Source organism: Ambystoma mexicanum, chromosome 6p (assembly GCF_040938575.1).
Source record: "Ambystoma mexicanum isolate Mex_15411 chromosome 6p, UKY_AmexF1_1, whole genome shotgun sequence".
NCBI classification, from domain to species: domain Eukaryota; kingdom Metazoa; phylum Chordata; class Amphibia; order Caudata; family Ambystomatidae; genus Ambystoma; species Ambystoma mexicanum.
This window is the reverse complement of record NC_090935.1, coordinates 319,966,668-319,987,242: the sequence shown is the minus strand read 5'-3', so window position 1 is coordinate 319,987,242 and position 20,575 is coordinate 319,966,668. Positions and strand designations below refer to the sequence as shown.

Here is a 20,575-nt window from a genome sequence, read left to right as displayed (position 1 = left end):
AAAGCGGGCTAAGAAATCACCTTTGAATCACATTTAGTTCTCCTGCGTATGCCATTTTGCGTATGTCATTTTGCTTTTATATTGCGCCTTATATACTATTGCTATGGTCTGAAGGTGCTGGTAGGTTGAACGCCCTTGGGAACCGAAGTTCATATCAGTAGAGTAGAGAGTCTCAAAAAGGTGCGTGTGAGCACCGGGTATGTGTGCAGCCCGTGCAGTATTCTATTCGTGTAACAGCTGCTTCTTATCGGTAGGTGTGGTGGTTGAGCGATCAGGAGTATGTGTTCGTTCTGGCAGGATTTATCCAGAGCGGATGTGGCTGCGTTAGGCCTGAGGAAAACGCCTGGCTGGAGGGTGTGTAACCAGCAGTGTGCGGCGGAGTGAGCGGCGGATGTTGGTATGAGAACAGTTATACCGAATGGTGCCATAGTATCTCTGTGTTCTAGTTCAGTGGTGATGTAAAGGAGAGAATAAGCGTGGTGGTGTGATATGATGGGTTATATGCTCTTTCAAACGTTCTCTGCATTCCCAACCATACTATATACATCACAGAATTCTAAGCGTTTCAAACGTTTCATGCACTCCGGTCCGCTCCACGCACTCATGCAGTCCAGCCCGCCTAGCACGCTCCAGTCCGCCCCGTCTAAGATCAACTTCTAAATGCACTTCTAAATCCAACTTTCACAGAGAGTCTATTGGGCACACTTCTAAATCCAACTTTCACAGAGAGTCTATTGGGCACACTTCTAAATTCAACTTTCACTTAGAAGCTATTGGGCACACTTCAAATGCAGCCTTCGCAGAGTCTATTGGGCACACTTCTAAATTCAACTTTCACTTGGAAGCTATTGGGCACACCTCTAAATGCAACTTTCACATAGTCTATTGGGCACACTTCTAAATTCAACTTTCACTTAGAAGCTATTGGGTACACTTCAAATGCAGCCTTCACAGAGTCTATTGGGCACACCTCTAAATCTAACTTTCACTTAGAAGCTATTGGGCACACTTCTAAATCCAACTTTCACAGTCTATTGGGCACACCTCAAAATCCAACTTTCACAGTCTATTGGGCATCCTTCAATTGCAACTTTCACTTAGAAGCTATTGGGCACACCTCTAAATGCAACTTTCACAGAGTCTATTGGGCACACTTCTAAATTCAACTTTCACTTCGAAGCTATTGGGCAAACCTCTAAATGCAACTTTCACAGAGAGTCTATTGGGCACATTTAAACACAATACCGTCGGAAGAAAAAGTGCTGCCCACTAGGTCTAGGGCTCTGACATCCAAAACACTCCTGCTTGAGACCAAGCAAAGTAGTAAGCTTGCCGGAAAGAGCTGTACGAGAACTACTCGTTAGCTGGCCATGACAAATAGATTCAGTACCTTATTGACTTCCCAAAGCTTGTCATAACGGGGCGGAGGCGGCACTGTAAGCCTAATACCCTTTAGTAATCTGCATACCAGGTGATGCTCCCCTGTTGGTGCCCCTTGGACGAGATCGTGGCCTGCTGAAATTGCTGAGCGGTAGGCGTTGAATGCCCTGTAGGCAAGGCCTCTTTGCACTAGGTAGGCCAGAAAATTGAGAATCTGAGAATTGCTGCTGTTGCTCACCCTACCAATAATCTGGTTAACCATAGCCCAAACCAAGTATGCACCCTGTCCCACACTTGACAGAAATACTAGGTTACGAGCTAGACTTCCCTGCCTCTACAAACCCAAAACTATCAACAAGTATCTAAATCTTCGATCTAACCACACACTTAACACCTCGTACCTTGAGCAAGCCCCTACACGTGCAACACCTTGTGCTAAACCTAAACAACACACACCAGTTTGTACGGCATTACAAAGACTACCCATCACAACCGTGATATCGGGAGCTCTGATTGATGCCAGATCTGTTGTGGTTCACGCCTCTGAAACGGCTGACATATAAACATCAGACAATCTACACCTCCTAGCGGTTACAGAAACCTGGCTGCACGAGGCAGCAGGCCCAGCCCTTACACTAGCTATACCGGAGGATTACCACCTAATCAGAATGGTCAGACCTAATGCCAGAGGAGGTGGCTTAGCTATTATTGCTAAAGCCAACCTCAACATAAGACTATCAACTCTACCTCCTCTAAAATCTTGTGAACTAATTACGGCCAAATTGCCAATTTCCCCATATTGCACCCTAACTATCCACCTAATATATAGGCCTCCAGGTCCCATTGGTACATTTGAAGAGGACCTATCCAGCCTCCTAGCGAATGATACCAAAGACTCCTCTCAAATACGTGTTCTGGGTGACTTTAATTTAGGATTTAATGATCCAGAGGACAAACAAGCTCAAGTAATAGCAACTATGCTTGCTGAAGAGTGTCTAAAATAAAAAGTCCTCTTCCCCCAACTCACGGCAAAGGCAGGATCCTAGACCTGGTAGCCACCTTGAACTGTCCCACCATCATTACTAAAATTAGCCCGAACCATGATTGACCACTATCTAATAGCCTTCCGTCTAACTCTAGACAAAGAAATGGCCAAAGATAATATTATGGCAGCTCCTCTCTCTGCCAGATCAAAGAAAAATATTACTTCTGACAAACTTCTACCCCTTCTCCTCCCCACTATTAATGCTCTACCAAGCAACTCCGATCCCAACACTCTGGTGGATCTCTACAACAATACTGGCCCTTTACCCAACAGACCAGGGCATAGCTGTGGCTCCTATAGACCTTTGTCGATGCCGAACCAGGACAGCAAGATATTGACGGCTGTCCTGGCGAACATACTGCAAAGAGTAATCAGCAAATTAATACATCCAGACCAAACGGGCTATGTCCCGAATAGAAATATAACTCACAACCACAAGCGACTCCACCGGGTGGTCGAATGGGGTGGTAGCAATGAAGGCGAAGTGGCGATTGTGTCTTTAGACGCAGTAAAAGCTTTCGACTCGGTTAAGTGGCCATGGCTGTTGGCGGCCCAGGGAGGGTACGGAATGGAGCCCGGTTAGATCAGGTGGGCGAAGTTGCTGTACAGTGAGCCGCTAGCCAGAGTGAAGAAAAAAAATAAATACTGGCCCTTGACACCATTGCGCTCTTTAAGCTGCTTAAGAGTAAACAGCAGGCCCACCTTAATGCCTGATTTACCCCCCACCTCAAAGACCTAAGATTACAAAAGAGAAAACTAGAAACTCAATGGTGACACTCGCTGTCGGATGGAAATAAACTGCAACTAAAACTCTTAGCAAATAACTACAAGAAAGAAGTCATCCGCACTAAAAAATCTTTTCAACGAAAGAATCTCATATGCCAGTTCCAACACCAAGGAACTGTTTGTGATCCTGCGAGAACTAGAATCACCTACACCTCCTCCTGACAACCTACATAAAGACAAACAATGGTGCACTAGCATCCAGACCGCCTTAGCCAAGAAAATAACACCGCAAACTAAAATTGCCTTAAAGCCTCCTTGCTCTCTACTGAGACGGCAACCACCTCCTCTACTACTGACAAGCCCAGCCCAGCACCATTTAAATTTACTAAAGTATCCATACAGGAAACTGAAAACATCATTGCATCCTTGAAGCCATCCAACTGCAAAGGGGACTGCCCTGCCCAAATAATCAAGGATGTTGCAAGAGACTTAGCCCCTTCATCTCAAAACTAATGAATGTCTTTTCATCCAACACGGTCCCAAGTAATTTAAGAGTCATGGGTTTTACCTCTTCTCAAGATACAAATGCTAGACCCCTCCATCCCGACTAATTATAGGCCCATTACCACGGCCCCTTTCCTTCTCAATAATAGAGTAGCCTCTACAAATTCGAAATTATCTTGAGACTAACCAGCTCGTGGGCTCCCGCCAATCCGGCTTTAGACCACAACATGGTACGGAGATGGCACTAATTGACCTTAAGGCACAAATCAACGAGCTCAACAATAAAAGAAACACGGCCATGCTGCTCCTCCTCCTTCAACTGTCGGCGGCCTTTCATCTGGTGGACCATGCAGATTTGTGCAAGCACCTAGCACCGGCCGCCCACTTCTCGAGTGAAGCCATAGCCTGGGTCCAATCATTCCTGGACAACGGAACTATGCAAGTCTTCTCCACTTCAGCAGCAGCAGATCTATTCAAACTACATGTGGCGTCCCACAGTGCTCTTGTCTCTCGCCAACGATGTTTAATATTTTTACCAAACCCTTATTCGACAAATTGGACAGACTGGGTGTCACCTACACAAACTACACAGACGACACCCAGATCCTCATTCCCCTTTCGGGCAATTTCGTCTGATACGGCCTTAGTATGATATATACATCCTCATTCAGGCATGAATGGCAACCCATGGCCTCGGCCTGAATGACAATAAAACAGAAATCCTGATTCTTGGCTCAGCCTCCAACCTAAGAAAACTTGACACAAGGTACTCTGCTTTCAACATCGATGGCAACATAATTACAGTAGCCAAAGAAGTGAAGACGGCAGGCTTCTACCTTGACTCTACCCTCAACTTAAACAAACAGGTAAATTCCCTGGCCTCATCGACCGCCTACACTTGCAAACTTATTAGGTCATGCAGACCATTCCTCACACAAGTGAGCTGTATTATCTTAGCCAACGCCCTAATATTATCCAAACTTGACTATTGTAATGCCCTATATCTAGGAGCCAACAAATACATCAACAACAAAATCCAGACACTGCAAAATAATGCCCTTAGAATGGCCTTGAACTTCCCAACTAGTGAACACGTATCCAATACAAGGAGAGACCATCATTGGCTTAAAACTATCGATAGGACCCTCTTCAAAACAGTGTCATTAACCTTCAAATGTCTAAATAACGCAGCCCCACCTTATCTCACGGAAAGAATAACTAGAAGAACGTCCACCCGCCCCTCCAGAGCGGTCAACTCCCACTGCCTACAAATACCTAGATTTAAGTTAAAGAAAAATGGTGGAAACAGCTTCCCTGTTAAAGCTGCCCAGTATTGGAATTCTCTCCCACCTGGGCTTAGAACAGATCAGTCCCAGTACAGTTTCAGACGCAATACCCTTAACTGGCTATTCTCTAATGACCACTATGACTAACCGACATGTAGCAGCATGCAATGACTTTGATATTTATATTTGTATTGACTCTGCTCTAAATGTATGAACCTGTCCTCATCTTTGTAACCAAGCTATACGTAGCCTTGTACTCTGTTGTGCCCAGTTACCTAAGGGTTTGGTGCGCCCTACAAATTAGTAAACAGACTGAACTTCACCCACTCATTGTGACTAGCAATGTCTTGCCTCTCTTGATTTTGAAACGGCCATTAGAATGCACAAACCCTACTGAGAAATGCACTTTTGCCAATTCGGAATAGGTTTTGGCAAGCTTATGATTGTTGAATTGAGGTATTACATGTATCACTGGGCAGTGACCCCTCGAAATGATTTCTTACTTTTTACTGTGGCATAATAAAAAAAACGACTAAATACAGGTGTGTAGTGTCATGAACTCTAAGAACAAAGCTTGGGTGTATAACTATAGTGCAAACACATTTTTACAGGAAACCAGTGCTTAATATTTTTTTCCATGGCTCAGCACTGATCCTTATTTTTGAGCCCCAGCAATTATTGTCAGACTCACTTTAAGTATGAAGTGACAATAGTCAGTGACTCTCTTAACCACAATAAGCAGGTGCGAGCTGCAGTATAAGCACTAATATGTCGACACTGTGGGGAGCAGCTATCAGTGGTGGCAGCAGTGATGCCCACCTGCAGTGTCACGAGTGCTAGAAAATATCTAGGCCCTGGCACCTAATTTACAAACTAAGCACTCATTTGTTTTGAAAAGGATGAAAAGATTGGACGTATTACTGTGTGTGTGTGAACTCTTCAAACGGTACTGCTGTACTAGTTCTGTATTTGATTATAATAAAGGGGTTGCCTTTTGCCTGAAATTCTCACCTGGACAAATGGGAGTGCTAATCTGCATCTATTACCAAGTTTGGGGAGTTAACCTCTAGACAACGGCGGGCTTCGAAATTTAGGATGAAGTGCATAAAAGGGAGTTTAGGAGAGACTTGCTGTGCCCCTCCCTGCATCCTCTTTTAACCTGCTACTTGCTTAAGGTGGTCAGTTTCCACAGGTACCGGAAGTAAGGTGAGCCTGTGAATGAAGGGTTACAAGCGAATAAACTTTGCTAATATTTTCATGGTGAAATTCTTGGTGCTTGGTCAGTTACCATTTATTGCTAGCAAAAAACATTCAAAGAAAGTTAAATGTACTGTATCGTTAAGTGCTCACCCATGCACTTCTGACATTACAAAACCTTTTTAAATTTGACACAACTTATTTTTGCATGCTTGTTCTGAAGGGGGGGGGGGTTGCTTTTCTTGTCCAAGCCTTTTTTACTTGTTTCCCCTAAATTAGGACCTTGATTATCCCGGAAAAGTAGTCCTTTCCATTTATATAATTCGATTTTAGCATCAATCCGTTGGCTCCTATGTCTATTTACGTTTGAAGTAAACAAGGGATATTGGCTTTTTCGTCAAATATTAATTGCACTTTTCTCTTCTGTTTAGGTGAAACATGGAATCCTTTGAAACTGCATTATCAGTTGAGAAATGTGCGTGAACGACTAGCCAAAAATCTAGTGGAAAAGGGCGTGCTGACAACCGAAAAACAGAACTTTCTTCTTTTTGACATGACTACCCATCCTCTCACCAACAACAACATTAAGCAACGCCTAATCAAGAGGGTGCAAGAAGCTGTTCTGGATAAGTGGGTGAAAGATCCTCACCGCATGGACAAACGATTGCTGGCTCTTATTTACTTAGCCCATGCTTCTGACGTCCTTGAGAATGCGTTTGCCCCCCTTTTGGATGACCAGTATGATTTGGCCATGAAGAGAGTACGGCAGCTTCTGGATCTAGACCCTGAAGCTGAATGTATGAAGGCAAATACAAATGAAGTCCTCTGGGCTGTCGTTGCTGCCTTTACAAAGTAGCGGTCCCTGGACTGAAGTGCGCTTCCTTCTTTTCTTTCATGTAAACCAGTTGTCTCTACTCTTGACAATTCATGCTTTCTGTCCTTTCTGACTCTTGGAATTCATGCAAATGATCGGAAGGTTTTGGTCTCGTTTGTGACTGTGTTACAGCATTCTGCTGATATTCAATACCTTCCTTTTGCAAAAAGATTTTACTGCCATATTGGCATTATGTTTCCTTCCATTCAAGCTACCAGAGAAATTGGGCGTAAGCGTTTGTTTGCTTACTGGCATGTTTTTCTTTGAAAAGCGCTTCCAGTAAGAGAGCTGTGCATGCTTATTTGAATTACCTATGATGTGCTTGCACATGGGTCAAATTTGACACTACAGTTCTTGAAGTCACAAAAGGATGATAACTCAAATGTTCATTTGTACAGATAATATCAAAGGCATTGGTCCAGTGTGTACTTAAAATATTTTCAGTATCACAAATATAATTGTTATACTTTGTGTAAAGGCCTCAAAATGTTTATTTCTCTGTAAAATTATTGTATACTTAAATATAATTTGAATTGTAAAGCTCCACAGTTTGAGTAGAAAGGTCCTGTTGATTTCAAGAGTAAGGAGTGAGGGACATTCCATTTTTATTGTGTACATAGTCTAAATTATATAACCATACATAATTCACATCTAGTATTATGTGCGTGGATTTACACCTTTCAACAATGCTGTATCACATCTATTTCTAATCATGTTCGTCTTTTTAATTGCCACCTATTGAAACATCTTGGTCATCTAGAGTTTAACCATGACAAGTCATTTGGTGATTCTACAGCTGCTTTTTATATTTTAGTTTTCAGTTTCTTATCTTGAAACCCCAGGATTTATATTTCTTGATATTGCCATATTCAACAATGGTCTCTTTTATCTTGAGCTTCTGAAAGTGCTGCCTAGCACGTTTTCGAGCACCTTTTCAAATTCTGGATCATAGTAATCAAGTGTATATTGAAAAGCGTCTTTACTGCTTGGGAACATTCCTGCTGGTCTATATCAACAATGTCCAGTATACTTTTAATTGGGGTATTATCCTAGTGTGCCAATTTCACTATAATTGTCTCCTTGAAAGAGTTTCAGCAGATCTCATCTTCGTTTTTACTTGTTTACTTGATGCCCCTTTTTTTCTCGTATAATTTTAGTAATTTTCACAAGATTGTGAGCTTTTAAATCTAAAAATGTTATGTATAGTTATAATGTTTGCGTGAATTACATCTGTAATTTGTTTCAATGATACCTCATGGTTCTACAGATTTACAGCTCCATATGTTCAGGTTTTGCCTGTGTCATTTACTTCTCTGAATGTTGTGGTGATCCATTTGAAGTACCCTTTAAGTTTTTGGCAGTCTATCATTTTGGTCGCTGTGCCTTAAAGCCAGAGACTGTAGTACAAGTGTGCAATATAAATATTCATTCCTGATTTTATTAGCTTTTGCCATAACTTTAAATGCATTCCGAGTTCTCCAAACCAATTTGTTTTAATTGGCATGATTTCACTTAACGATGAAGAGCTGTGTTTATTTGGCTAAAGATTCTCCTTAACGTATGCTAGTTTCAACCAGCATTTTTATTTTTTAACAAACAACCAATTCATCTCTGGCTGACCTGGAAGAACAATGCCATGTCGTCTACAAGGCTTACTTGACCAGTTAGCACAACAAATATGTACCCATCTACACGTCTGGTGAACGGTAGTTGGCATTCAAGTTCTATCCTAGAGTAGGATGCTTTTCCACTGATCCCTCGGTAGACTTATCTACACATCTTACGTAAGTTACTGGGCACACATTGCACAACTATAAAAGCCTTTGAAAATGTAATGGTTGTGCCTCACAATTATCCCTAGTGGACAATGTTCTTTTTTAAAATGGTGAACAACGTATGTAATGTGCATGTTTAACTTGCTTTCCTAAATCTTTTACAGAAATAGCTTCCCATATTCATTCAAGTGACTGTACCAGTAGCAAGAAACATTAAGTGATCCAAGAAGATGTGGATACAAAAAAATACATTTTTGCAGCTGGGTGCTTAATACCCAACACTGTTCCTATTGCTCATTCTGCAATTGCGATTTCTTGCTGTGATGGGGATTTAGTTTTGTGATGCAGTAATAGTTTTGCTTTCATTTGTTTACTGTATGATTTTTCTTGAAATTGTTGTCTAATCAAACTAAAATGCTTTATTTTTACTTCCAGATCATATGCGACTATACTACTTCCTTTTCAGTCTTATCAAGCAATTAATAAATGAGTTGTTATAGGTTTCACAAAAATGGTTGACCTTTCAAACTGGAAAATGTTGGTCTCATGGCCATTGAACAGAAGTTGTTGCATGCCCATTTTATGCAGTTCTTAAATTGCTTCCAAACACTTGCAAGTTAGGATGATTCTTATATTTGCAAACTACATTTTTTTTTCATGTGCTGTTCTGCTTTCTTTGCCCAAATTCTTAAGCCTCCACATTAGTTTCAATGTTATTGGCACACACACTAAATTCTGATTGATAGCAAACATTTTTTTAACTTGTCTTTTGAATGCATGTCCAGGCTGAAGTAAAGCTTCTCAGATTGTTGCATGGCCTTCCTTTCTGTACAGTTGTGGCAAAAGGGTTTCCTTTAGCGATATACTAGCAGAAACAATGTGTTGAAACAGTGTGTGGCGTGGGGGTGATCTGCCATGAACTTGCCCACAAGTTCTTTGTAATGATCAACACTCCCTGCGTAAGGGGAATACATGTAACACTGTGCCCGTCTGATGCAAGCAATCTTTTATTCTGAAGAAATGATTAATCATTCATAAGATGAGCTTACTACATATTCTCAAAGTGGAATTTTACTTTGTTTTTATTGTTCTATAAGACAAAATATTAATTTGGTAGGTTAGCCTTATTTTAGCATTTTTCATATTTTAGGCTGCCAGTATTTTTTCATGAGGGGAAATATTTTTCTATTAATGATTAAAACAGTATTTTTTTGTAGGAGTGCTTACTTTAAATGATAGAATGTGCTTAAAGACTGACAATATTTGAAGTAGTGTATTGGGTATACATTTGCATGGGTTGCTGGTTTACATACATAAGATCATGTATTGAGGATAGATTTATACAGTTACTCTGGCCACTTGAAATGCATTGTGCAGCTATTTACAAAAGGTGATGGTCACAGCATTTTAATTCTAGCAGGTGGTGCGTGAGTTAACAAGTGCTATGTACAGTTCTGTGAGCTTTCGTTTTTATGTTCCATAAATCATGTTTTTTTGTCTTTAGATGCAGAAATTTGTTTTTGGCACAGCATTGTATTCTTAAATTTTTAAAATATATTCAAGTATTGCAACTTCTTGTTTAAATGCCCATTGGTTTCACAATGTAAATGTAAATTGTATGCCTTCGAGGAGTTAACTTTTAGTTTTTCTTTGCTGTGCATATCATGGGTTGAAGGTCTTACATTTTCTTGGTTCATTTGTTTAAAGCAAAAGTGCTATATGGTGTATACCTGTAGAGTTTAAATTTACAGGGTCCTTCAAATCTGTATAGTAGCTTTCCAATAATCCCGCCAATAAAATATGATCTTGAAAAGTGCCTGAACCAGAGCAAGTATGCCATTTGTAATTTATGTTTTCATAGCAAATGTAAATTTGGAATTGCGCATCTAATGTTGCTGACCAGTTGGACAACAAGTTAATAAAGCGTTTATTCTTTTTCATGTCAAATGAGTGCTCTGCAGGTATTTTTCATACTTTTTCCATTTGAATTTCTGCATGGTTTCCTTTGGAACGTACAGTACCACCTTAGTTGAACATCTCAAAGGTTCACATTGTGGTCTGCATGTACACTGACATGTGTATATATATATTCCTGAGGCTTGTGAATCTGCTTAGATCACATGGTATGCATAGGCCAACATCTAGTGGTACCCGCAGAGTATTACATTTTTTGTTTTTGAAACTCGAAAAGGGACATTGAGAGTGTGTGCCAGTAAGCCTATCCCTAGTGTGTCGTCCACTGTACTTATGGTCCTTCACGCATCAAGGTCCTTCAGGTTGTTTTTTTTCCTCCGTCGTAGTTGGATGCATATTGCTGAGTTCCTTCTTGGCTGACACCATTACTGAGAAAAAAGTTTAAAGTTAGAATTTCGGCGACCGTACACCGCAAGATCTCCAGCAACGGCTTTCTAGTGCAAGACCATCCATCTGACAGCGACTTCTGTCTCAAACTTTTTCTACGGCCTACCTAGACCCCAACGGGCCTTGGCCCTCTACAGTAGGGAGAATGGGTAGGTTCATATTCCATTTTACTTAGAGAATGCATATTCCTCTATATTTCGGCCAGGCTGCCATCTTTATACACTATGGAAAATATTCCTTTTAATTTCTGTCCTTCCTGTAACAGGACGTTTCCCTGGAAGGATTCACAGTGTGTGTAACCTTTGCCTCCCTAGGGACCATGCCGAGAAACAGTGCAAGCCTTGCGAATTGTTTAGGCCAAAATCTTTAAAGGACCGAATTAAACGCTGGGCCGAGGCCGCCATGGACATCGAGGAAGCCTCCAGCGATAGCTCGTCAGCATCTTAAGTGACGCTGAGGGTGATTGGGTTCAAATGGATTCCAACGTGCAAACCCCCGACTCCCAACAGGCGGGCCCTGCTACGGAGGCGACGCCCGGCGGCTCAAGCACCTCCATTACACGTCACACCAAGCACATCCCCCACCCATGGCTAACAAGTGACCACGTCATCGACCGATCAGCCACAGACACGCAGTGTCGGAGGAAAGGTCCAAACATTCCCTGTCCTCTGGGCCATCGCGATCACTCATGATAGGTCCCCGAAACGGACGTCAAGGTCAGTTTCCAACACTGCACCCAAATTTGGAAAGTCCTCGGATTCCAGCAGCTGTGTTATTGAAAGATGTGTCGACGGCCCATGCAGAAAGCTAAAAAAAAATGAGCGAGTTAATAAAGAAACACATCCTTGACACCCTACTGAAGGCCAGAAAGTCAAAGATCAAAATCCTTTATGCTCCAACCCTCAAAATAACAAGGTTTAAAGAGTAGCGATTATTCTACCCCTGAGGACACCCTTTCAGAGGCTATGCATCACAAACGGCCCCCTTCTCTAGATCCCATGCCTACTCCTGCTCCCTCAATGTTGCCAAACTCCTCCAAATGGACCCCAGAACAGTGTGATAGGGTCATGCAGAGAATGTCCAGTTTTGTAAATTTCTTTGATCAACACCGAAATAAACTCCCCAACCTTCAGCCCCCCCCCCCCCCCTCCCCTCAAGGCAAAGCTGCTAGCAAGCAGCCAGGCCCCGAAAGAGCCCATCTGGATGCTACACAAACTAATACCCCATCATATCAGGACGTGGCCCAGGACACATTATTATGACACTCCAGCCTCGCAAGACCCTGGCTCATTTACAGACCCAGAAGAACAAAGGGGGCACAGGGGACTTGACGAGGTATAAATCATCCAATCCCCAGACCAGAAGAACAAAGGGGGCACAGGGGACTTGACGAGGTATAAATCATCCAATCCCCAGACCATACCGATCAACCAGTGGCTGACTCCCCGGTGGACAACCAGCCGCAGTACAATGGCCTGCTCTTAAAGGCTGCAGAACACTTTAGATACCCAGGAAGCTCAAGTCAATAAGGACTTTGTAGAGGACATCCGTGGGGATACGAGATTTGCAGCACAGTTCATCCCACTGCTTCAATCTGTCCAGAGGCGTATTCTTAAAAATAACTTTGACGCAGCAGATAATGCGGGGCGAATTATGACAGAAGGTGCCTCATCAAACATTCATTGCTTTGTCAAACTGATTTCAAATTGGAGACCCAGGCTGCCCTTTTAAACATGCCCATTGAGCCCAACGCATTATTCGGCAAAGCAGTCGACACACTAAAGTTCAAAGGAGGTATATGACGCCCTCCAATCCGTGGGACAACTCACTAACGAACCCTTTGTGCAGAGAGGAGGTTCTTCAGTCCTTCAATTACAACTAGGGTTGGCAGAGTTCGTCCTGGGGTTCTTTGCAGGGGCATTCCTCCCAACAAAATGTTCAAAGGGGCCAAAGAAGGTCCAGAAGTAGGGGCATATTCTCCTCCAAAAGAGGGGGCTCCACCCCTCCTAAGAAATGACCAACCACTACAGGTCCCCTCCCATGCAACTCCAGTAGGAGGCTGTATTTCTCACTTTACAAACACATGGGAGGGGGATCACGTCGGGCACGTGGGTACTTTCCACTGTTGAGGGGGGGTGGTCTATTGCATAGAGCTAATACAAACACCAGCCAACCACCTGCCAAGTCAAAGCCAAACTACACAGGAAGAACACTGCATCCTGTTAGAAGAAGTTAGAGCACTACTACTAAAGGACGCCATAGAAATAGTCCCAGCAAACCAGGTAGGTAAGGGTATTTAAAAAAGACCTAACAATGAGCCCTGTCCTGGATCTGCAAACACCTATGTCAAGCTACAGAAATTCCTCATGACAAAGCTACAGGAAGTAATCCCACTGCTAAAACAGTGGGACTACATTGCAACCTTGGACAGGAAAGATGCATGCTTCATATTTCAATGTTCCCAGCGCACAGAAAGTTACTGCGCTTCAAAACAGCGAACCAACACTAACAATTCATGGTGCTACCCTTCAGCATAGCCTCAGCTACAAGGGTATTCACCAAGGTACTAGCTGTAGTGGAAGTGCACCTACACAGAGTCAATCCCATTGCAGCCTTATCTGGACGACTGGCCGATAACAGGGGAATGCCCCCAAATGTTGCAAGCAAAATACCCAAAGAGCATTCAATCTTCTGTTCCAATTGGGATTTTTTATTTATTGTTCACTTGTTAGGCGCTTAGACAATAAGAACATACTGTTTAAAAGCACCCACAGGGGAGGGAGGATACATTACAACACAATATTAAGAGCTCAGGGGAAGAGGTAGGCAAACCTACTATACCTTGTGAGTATTCAGAATGTGGAAGAGGGGCTAAGTGATGGGGAGTCAGAGCTTGTGGGAGAGCCATGGATGAAGTGCTAGAAATGTTGAGTGCTACACGGCCAGAGCTGCGACTCTATAGAGCGAAGGGTGTGCAGAAGCAAAGTGCTGTGGACAGACAGGAGCTGGGAGTAATGGGTGAGGGAGGCCAAGGCCCCGAAGATGCATAACGGCCAAGGACACCGATTCAGCAACTGTAGCAGAGGAGAGAATGTGGGAAGAAGGAGGAAAGTCTTAAGGAGCTTCTGGAATTTGAGATGTTCCTCCAGGCACAGGGGGAGGCTATTCCATAGGAGGGAGCCCGCAGAGGAAAATGAGCGACCCTCTCAATCAACGAGCGAAAATTTAGTTCCAAGCAACACCAAACAGTTCTTAGGAGGGTCTAGTCTTTCTGTCAAACGAAAGAGTGCAAAACATACTGCTGCAAATACCTCAGTATCTAGCCGGTCGCCAAACAGGATGCAAAGCAATGCGCTTTCTCGCGATGATGGCGTCATGCAATGCATTTTCCTGGTTCTGCACGCATGGTTGTGCATGTGCCCAAAGCAAGAATGGTTCGCGAAATGGTGGTGATCGAGTGGTTGTTTCGCTAACCCTAGTTCAAGTGCTATGCTGGTGGACAAAGGAATTTTTTTTCTTCACAACCCTACAGTGCAAGCGATTGTCACAACAGACACATCTCACCTGGTGAGGAGCCAATTACCTTCACCACACAGCGCATGGGCTGTCGGCCCAGATCGCAGCCCAAAATCACATAAACCTCTTGGAGATACTAACCAAGCATCTGTCAGGCCAAACAGTACAGATCCTCACCGACCATGGTTTACATAAACAAGCATGGAGGGGCACACTCTCCAAGTCTGTCCAGACTAGCACAAACAATTTGGAAGTGGGCATTCAAGTGGAACATGGTCCTAGTGTGGCAACATGTTCCAGGGGAACTCCATTCTCTGGCACTCATCAAGCAGAGATCCTATACCCGAAGAGCATGAGTGTGAACTCAGCAGAAAAATCTGACAATATTATTTTCCTCCGGGGCTATCCACCCTTAGACTTGTTTGCCACAAGCCAAAATGCACAATGCTGAGAATTTGCATCCAGAATTCCCCAACCCTGGTCCAAGGGGAATGCCCTGTGGATGAGCTGGTCGGGAAAATTTGCCTACGCCCCGCACTGCTACTGAGCAGAATAGTGAACAAACTGCCCCAGGAACAAATGTCGCTAATCCTGGTTGCTCCTATTTGGGCGAGACAACCCTGGTTTCTGCATCTGCACACACTGGTGATGTGCGTTCCAATAAAACTCCCGTTCCCCTTCAACATGCTCACCCAGCATAGGGGGACATTACACATGCATCCTCAATCCATGCACTTGGCAGCTTGGCTCCTGAAGTCATAGCGTTTGGCCATTTCAAACGACCTTATAGTTGTATGGAAATTCTCAAGGACCTGATCTCCACCTTCCCTTCTAACTTTCAGTGTTATGCGGATGACACTCTGCTCTCTTTCAGGCTTCCCTCAGCCTCCTTGCCTCGCTCGCTCATTCCTGACTATCTGTGATTCAGGATGGTGCCCCTTTGCTGATCTTTGCCTTAATGCCAATAAGATGGAGATCCTGCTCGTTGGGAGCCCTGCCCCCGCTTTCCTTCTTGCACTCTGGCCACCCTCCTTGGGCCCTCTACCTTTTCCTTCCTATGATGCAATAAACTTTGACGTCCTCTTCGACTCCACACTCTTCTTTTCTCATTACATCATGGTACTTGCCTAAAAAGCCGACTTCCAGCTGCACCTTTTCTCACTTTCCCCAGAAGCTCACTCTCTCCAGAGCTCTGGTTCTCTCCAGGCTGGAATACTGCCACAGCCTCTTTCTCAATCTGCCTACCTCTACTCTTTGCCCCCCTGCAACTAATCCAGAACAGGACTGCAATACTTATACTTGGCTTCAGGCCCATGGACAGTATCTCTCCAGCCCTGAAATCTCTCCACTGACTCCCAGTGGCTGCAAGGATCAAGGGCACGACCCTCTGCATTGTCCGCAAAGCTCTCTGGGGCCGGGGCCTGCATCACATCCAACTCTCTTCTGAAATACCTTCCTTCTAGAGCCCTTTGCTCAGCTACCTCCAAATCTCTGAGGGCCAGTCGCTTCTCCAAGCAGAGAGTGGGTGGTAGATCTCTTTCCTCTACAGGTGCTTCCCTCTGGAATGGCCTGCCTGCCACTCTGACTTGAGCCGGACCACCTGAAGTGCGAGAAGCAGCTCAAGACCCTCCTTTTCTCCTCTACCTTCTCTCTTACTCACTTTCTAAATGACCTGCCTGCTGTGTCGATTGGTTGCTTGGTTCCCTCAGAATCTCACTTGGTACCACCCTCCTCCACGACCAGTCTTCCTTTGCACTCTCTCCTGGCCTACCATGCTCTTAGGGACTGTAAATGTAACCCCTACTGCCCCCTCTGCCTCCTTGCACTACCTAGATCTGTGCTGCCTAGCTGCACTTATTCAGAGCCATGACTCCCTGCTTGCACTCCCACCCCCGCTTGCACTTCTATTGTTGCACAAGGCCTAGTAGCATTGTTTGTCTTGTCCACCCTGTCTCCCCCCTGTCTTGTTGCATCTAGAAACACTTGTGTACAGGTGTGTTATATTGCCACATCATATCAAATCACAGGTGGAGAAAACATTCAAGCCCTCACCATCTTATCCTCTGTACATCAGAAGACACGTAAAGCTGCATTCTCTGGTGGTTACTACCACCAGACAAAGAGCTGGTATTCCACTCTCCACCACCGAAGCACCTACCAACAAGGAGTACAAAAGACTGTACATGCTAGGCAAGCAAATTACTACTTCGAATGGATTGTGTCATCCCACGTATTCCTTATCTTTGATATTTCCATATCCCAGCTTCGCTGTCTTGGAAAAAGAATTCAGTAGGGGCGCTGTGCGTCGACGCCTGTTGAGTCGACGTCCCTCAGAGGCCTCCGTATCGCCGTCGTCACAGGTGTAAGCAGGCGAATCGCCCGTTGGCTTCAGTTCTGTTTTTTCTGTGCTTTACAGCTTTGGATGCGTAACGCCATAGATTCTGACAAAAATCTTCAAATCTTATTTGAAATTTCATCAAACTTTTGACGCAATGGCTTCGTCTTTGGTGTAGTCCACTCCTCGGTCCAGCTTCAAGAGGTGCCCTGATTGTGAGGCAAAGGTGTCCGTGATGGACCCACACAGGTTCTGCCTGTGGTGTCTGGTTCAGTCACCCATGTTCGGAGTGTGAGGACTGCCGATCAATGAGAGCGTAGAGGGAAGTTGGCGGCAGCTAAGCCTCACAAATACCCAACTACACCAGCCAAACATAAAAAGTCAGACGAGTCGAGAACTTCTCCTCGTCGGAAGAGGTCTAAATGTTCCCATTTGAGAAGCGGTTCACACCACTCTTCTACTTCGAGGCACGGCTAAAAGAGGCACCATAGATTGCTCCTCCTCGTTGTCCAGTTCACCTGAATGGGTCGTTTGCCCTTCCAAATCTATTACACTTGCTCAGTGGAAGGAGTTTACTCTGTATTGATGAAGTTGTTCGAGAATGTGGCCTTGCCCCCCTCGACAACACCTAGAGGCGATGCTCTGGTCGAAAGATCTAGGAAGCACAAAAGCCATGAGTCTTTAGACCTGACCACCAAATCTCCTTGAGAGAGAGTTCTTCCCTTGAGTTGAGATAGTCTCTCCGAAGACGAAACAACTGACGCTATCGATGTCGAAGGTAACCTCGGTTACAGAGCCAAAACATGCTTCATCGAAGCCAGCAGCTCTGTCACTGAGGGAAAAGACACAGATGCCTCGAGTGTTGACCGCCTCAGCGACACAATTGTCGAAGCCGTCAACACATTTGTTGAGGCTGTCTATTTCGATGGTTTCGGCTCCTTTTATGACTACTATAATTCCTACTTCACTGGAAAGGACTGATACACCTTTGCCACGAGCAGACTACATTAAATCCCTCACTTCAATGTATGAAGAGGCAGAAGAGTCCTCTGAAGAAGAAAGACCCTTTGGGTTGCAGTACGGGACGCCATCAGTACCTGAGGAACTGATTTCAGAGTAGTTTGTCATGAAGGATTTACAATAATGCCTTCATGAAGCCAGTGGTATTGATACTTCGCCTGAGATTGATTTTGGAAAGGCAGACCCTGGAGACCATGCTGAACTTCCATACAGACAGTTAATAACAAGGGTAATGGAATATATGGTATGGTCGAGACCCACGCCTGTTTTTGAACACGACGATCTCATGGACAGATTAGTCAAAGGACCACAGGACAACCCTATTGTCCCTTTCCATCAGGCCCTGCAAAGGAGAGTGGCTTCAAATTGGGAAACACCAGAAGTTATCCCAGCTGTTAATACAAAACTGAGAGCCAAGTACAGAGCCTCTAGTTCAAACCCTGTTTACCTTTCCAAACATCCTTCACTAGAAAGTCTGGTAGTACAAGCAGCCACTTCTTCAGGTAGACAAAATTCCTATCCTACGATCCCACAGGATAGGGATGATAAAAGGTATAATGCCCAAGAAGGTTTTCTCGGTTGGTAGTATAGCTTTAAAATCTGCCAATGCTACGTGCATGCTACCGTGATTTACACGCACCCTTTTGGAGTGCATTTCAATGGCGGCTAACGATTTCCCCGAGATGAGCGAGACGGCTTTCTTAACAGCAACCAAATCTTTATGCCGCTGGAATAAGTTCTGCAGCTGGTGTAGGGATAAGAATGTTGACCCTTTCTCATGTAATACACCGATGGTGTTATCCTTTCTGTTACATCTGACAAATCTGGGGCTCCAGATTGGTACCATAAAGGGATATCTAGCAGCGCTTTCTATTTTTAAGCGCACTTCAGAGGAAGTCTTCTACTTAAAGATTCTTCTGGTAGGTCAATTCTTAGAAGGACTAACTAACCTTTACGCTCAAATATCTTTTCAAGACCACTATGGGATCTCAATTTGGTCTTAAACTTGTTGTTGGGAGCGCCTTTTGAGCCTCTACACACTTGTCCATTAAGACTACTAACTCTGAAGACTGTCTTTTTAGTGGCCATTCCATCAGCCCGAAGGGTGATTGAGCTACACGCTTTATCCTGGAAGCCTCCTCATACTGTCTTTCATAAATACAGAGTGGTACTAAAGGTAAAACCTACTTTTCTACTCAGAGTTGTTTCATATTACTCAGAAAATATTACCTTCCTTGTATCCTCCACCACATCCGGGAAAAGAGGAAGAAAGACTCCACAGACTGGACCCTAGACATTCAGAGCTTTTATATCTCTCTCCAGATTGGAATGTTTATGACAGAATTACCAATTATGTGTGGGCTATTCAGGTCACAAATTGGGACTAGCCATAACCAAGCAAACCGTCTCCAGCTGGATTATATTAACTATAACAGAATGCTACAAACTGGGAGGTAAAGACCCTCCAGAACATCTAAGAGCTCATTCGATCAGGAGTGTTGCAACTTCATCTGCATTGCAGAGGGGCATTCCAATAAAAGATATATGTGCAGCTTTTGGAAAAGCAGTTTTGTACTCAGTTCATATGATTAATTTCTACTCCCTCCTCCAAATTATGCATACTGCTTTGGGAGTGTAGCAAAGATAAGGAATACGTGGGAGGACACAATCCGTTAGAAGAACAAGTTACTTACTCATGGTAACGGTCTTTTGACTCAATGTTCCTCCCACGTATTCCTTATCCCCGCTCCAAAACTACCCTGCAGTCTACTCTCTCTCAGGGGGAGTAACTGTCGGACACAAGGCAAAGTTCCACTTGTCGTAAGGGAACTGAAGTCAACGGGCTCTGCACGTGCTACTTATACCTGCAACAACGTCGATACAGAGGCCTTCGAGGGACATCGACTCGACAGGCGTTGAAGCACAGCACCCCCTACTGAATTGTTTTTCCGAGACAGCGAAGCCGGGATATGGAAATATCAAAGATGAGGACTATGTGGGAGGAACATCCAGTCGAAAGAACGTTACCATGGGTAAGTATCTTGTTCCTCTGCTGCGTTCCTAACCAAAATAGAAAACAATACTACCTTGCTTGCCAGCTACAGCAGCACCCAATGGGATGATGTAAAACATCTTGACTCGATAAGAGAACCTGCTCGTTCACACCTTCTCAAGGTTGCCACAGAGGGGAAAACCAGTGTCTCAAAACATCCTAAAAAAAATTCTAGATTCTGTGGACACCTCAGGACGAGTCATTGAGGAGGGGGGAACTCTGCTAATAAGACACTCTTGTCTTAGGGACTCTGGTTTTAAGCCGGATTTGCAGGCGGCCTTTTTTAACATGTCCATCGAGGAAGGTCTCCTCTTTGGTAAAGCAGTTGATGACTAGCTGGAAACCACAAAAAGAGCATGAGACCATCAAAACCCATGGTCACATCTTGAATAAACCCTTCATAGAAAAGGGAGTATTCAGCACACATAACTTCCAAGTGAAAGGGGTCACCAGACCAGGCCAATCTGATGCAAGCACATCTAAGACCTCCTTCTACAGTCCCC

The 20,575-nt window shown here is 44.1% G+C and overlaps 1 protein-coding gene across 1 annotated transcript in view; it reads left to right on the top strand.

Moving 5' to 3' along the window:
- Positions 1–7,558, top strand: part of GOLPH3 (golgi phosphoprotein 3) — a 93,521-nt gene extending 85,963 nt beyond the window's left edge. Inside the window, exon 4 of the mRNA XM_069627079.1 lies at positions 6,570–7,558. Coding sequence (XP_069483180.1) covers positions 6,570–6,994 — 425 coding nt within the window. The 3' untranslated portion in view covers positions 6,995–7,558. The remainder of the gene's footprint in view (positions 1–6,569) is intronic.
- Positions 7,559–20,575: the final 13,017 nt, after the last annotated feature.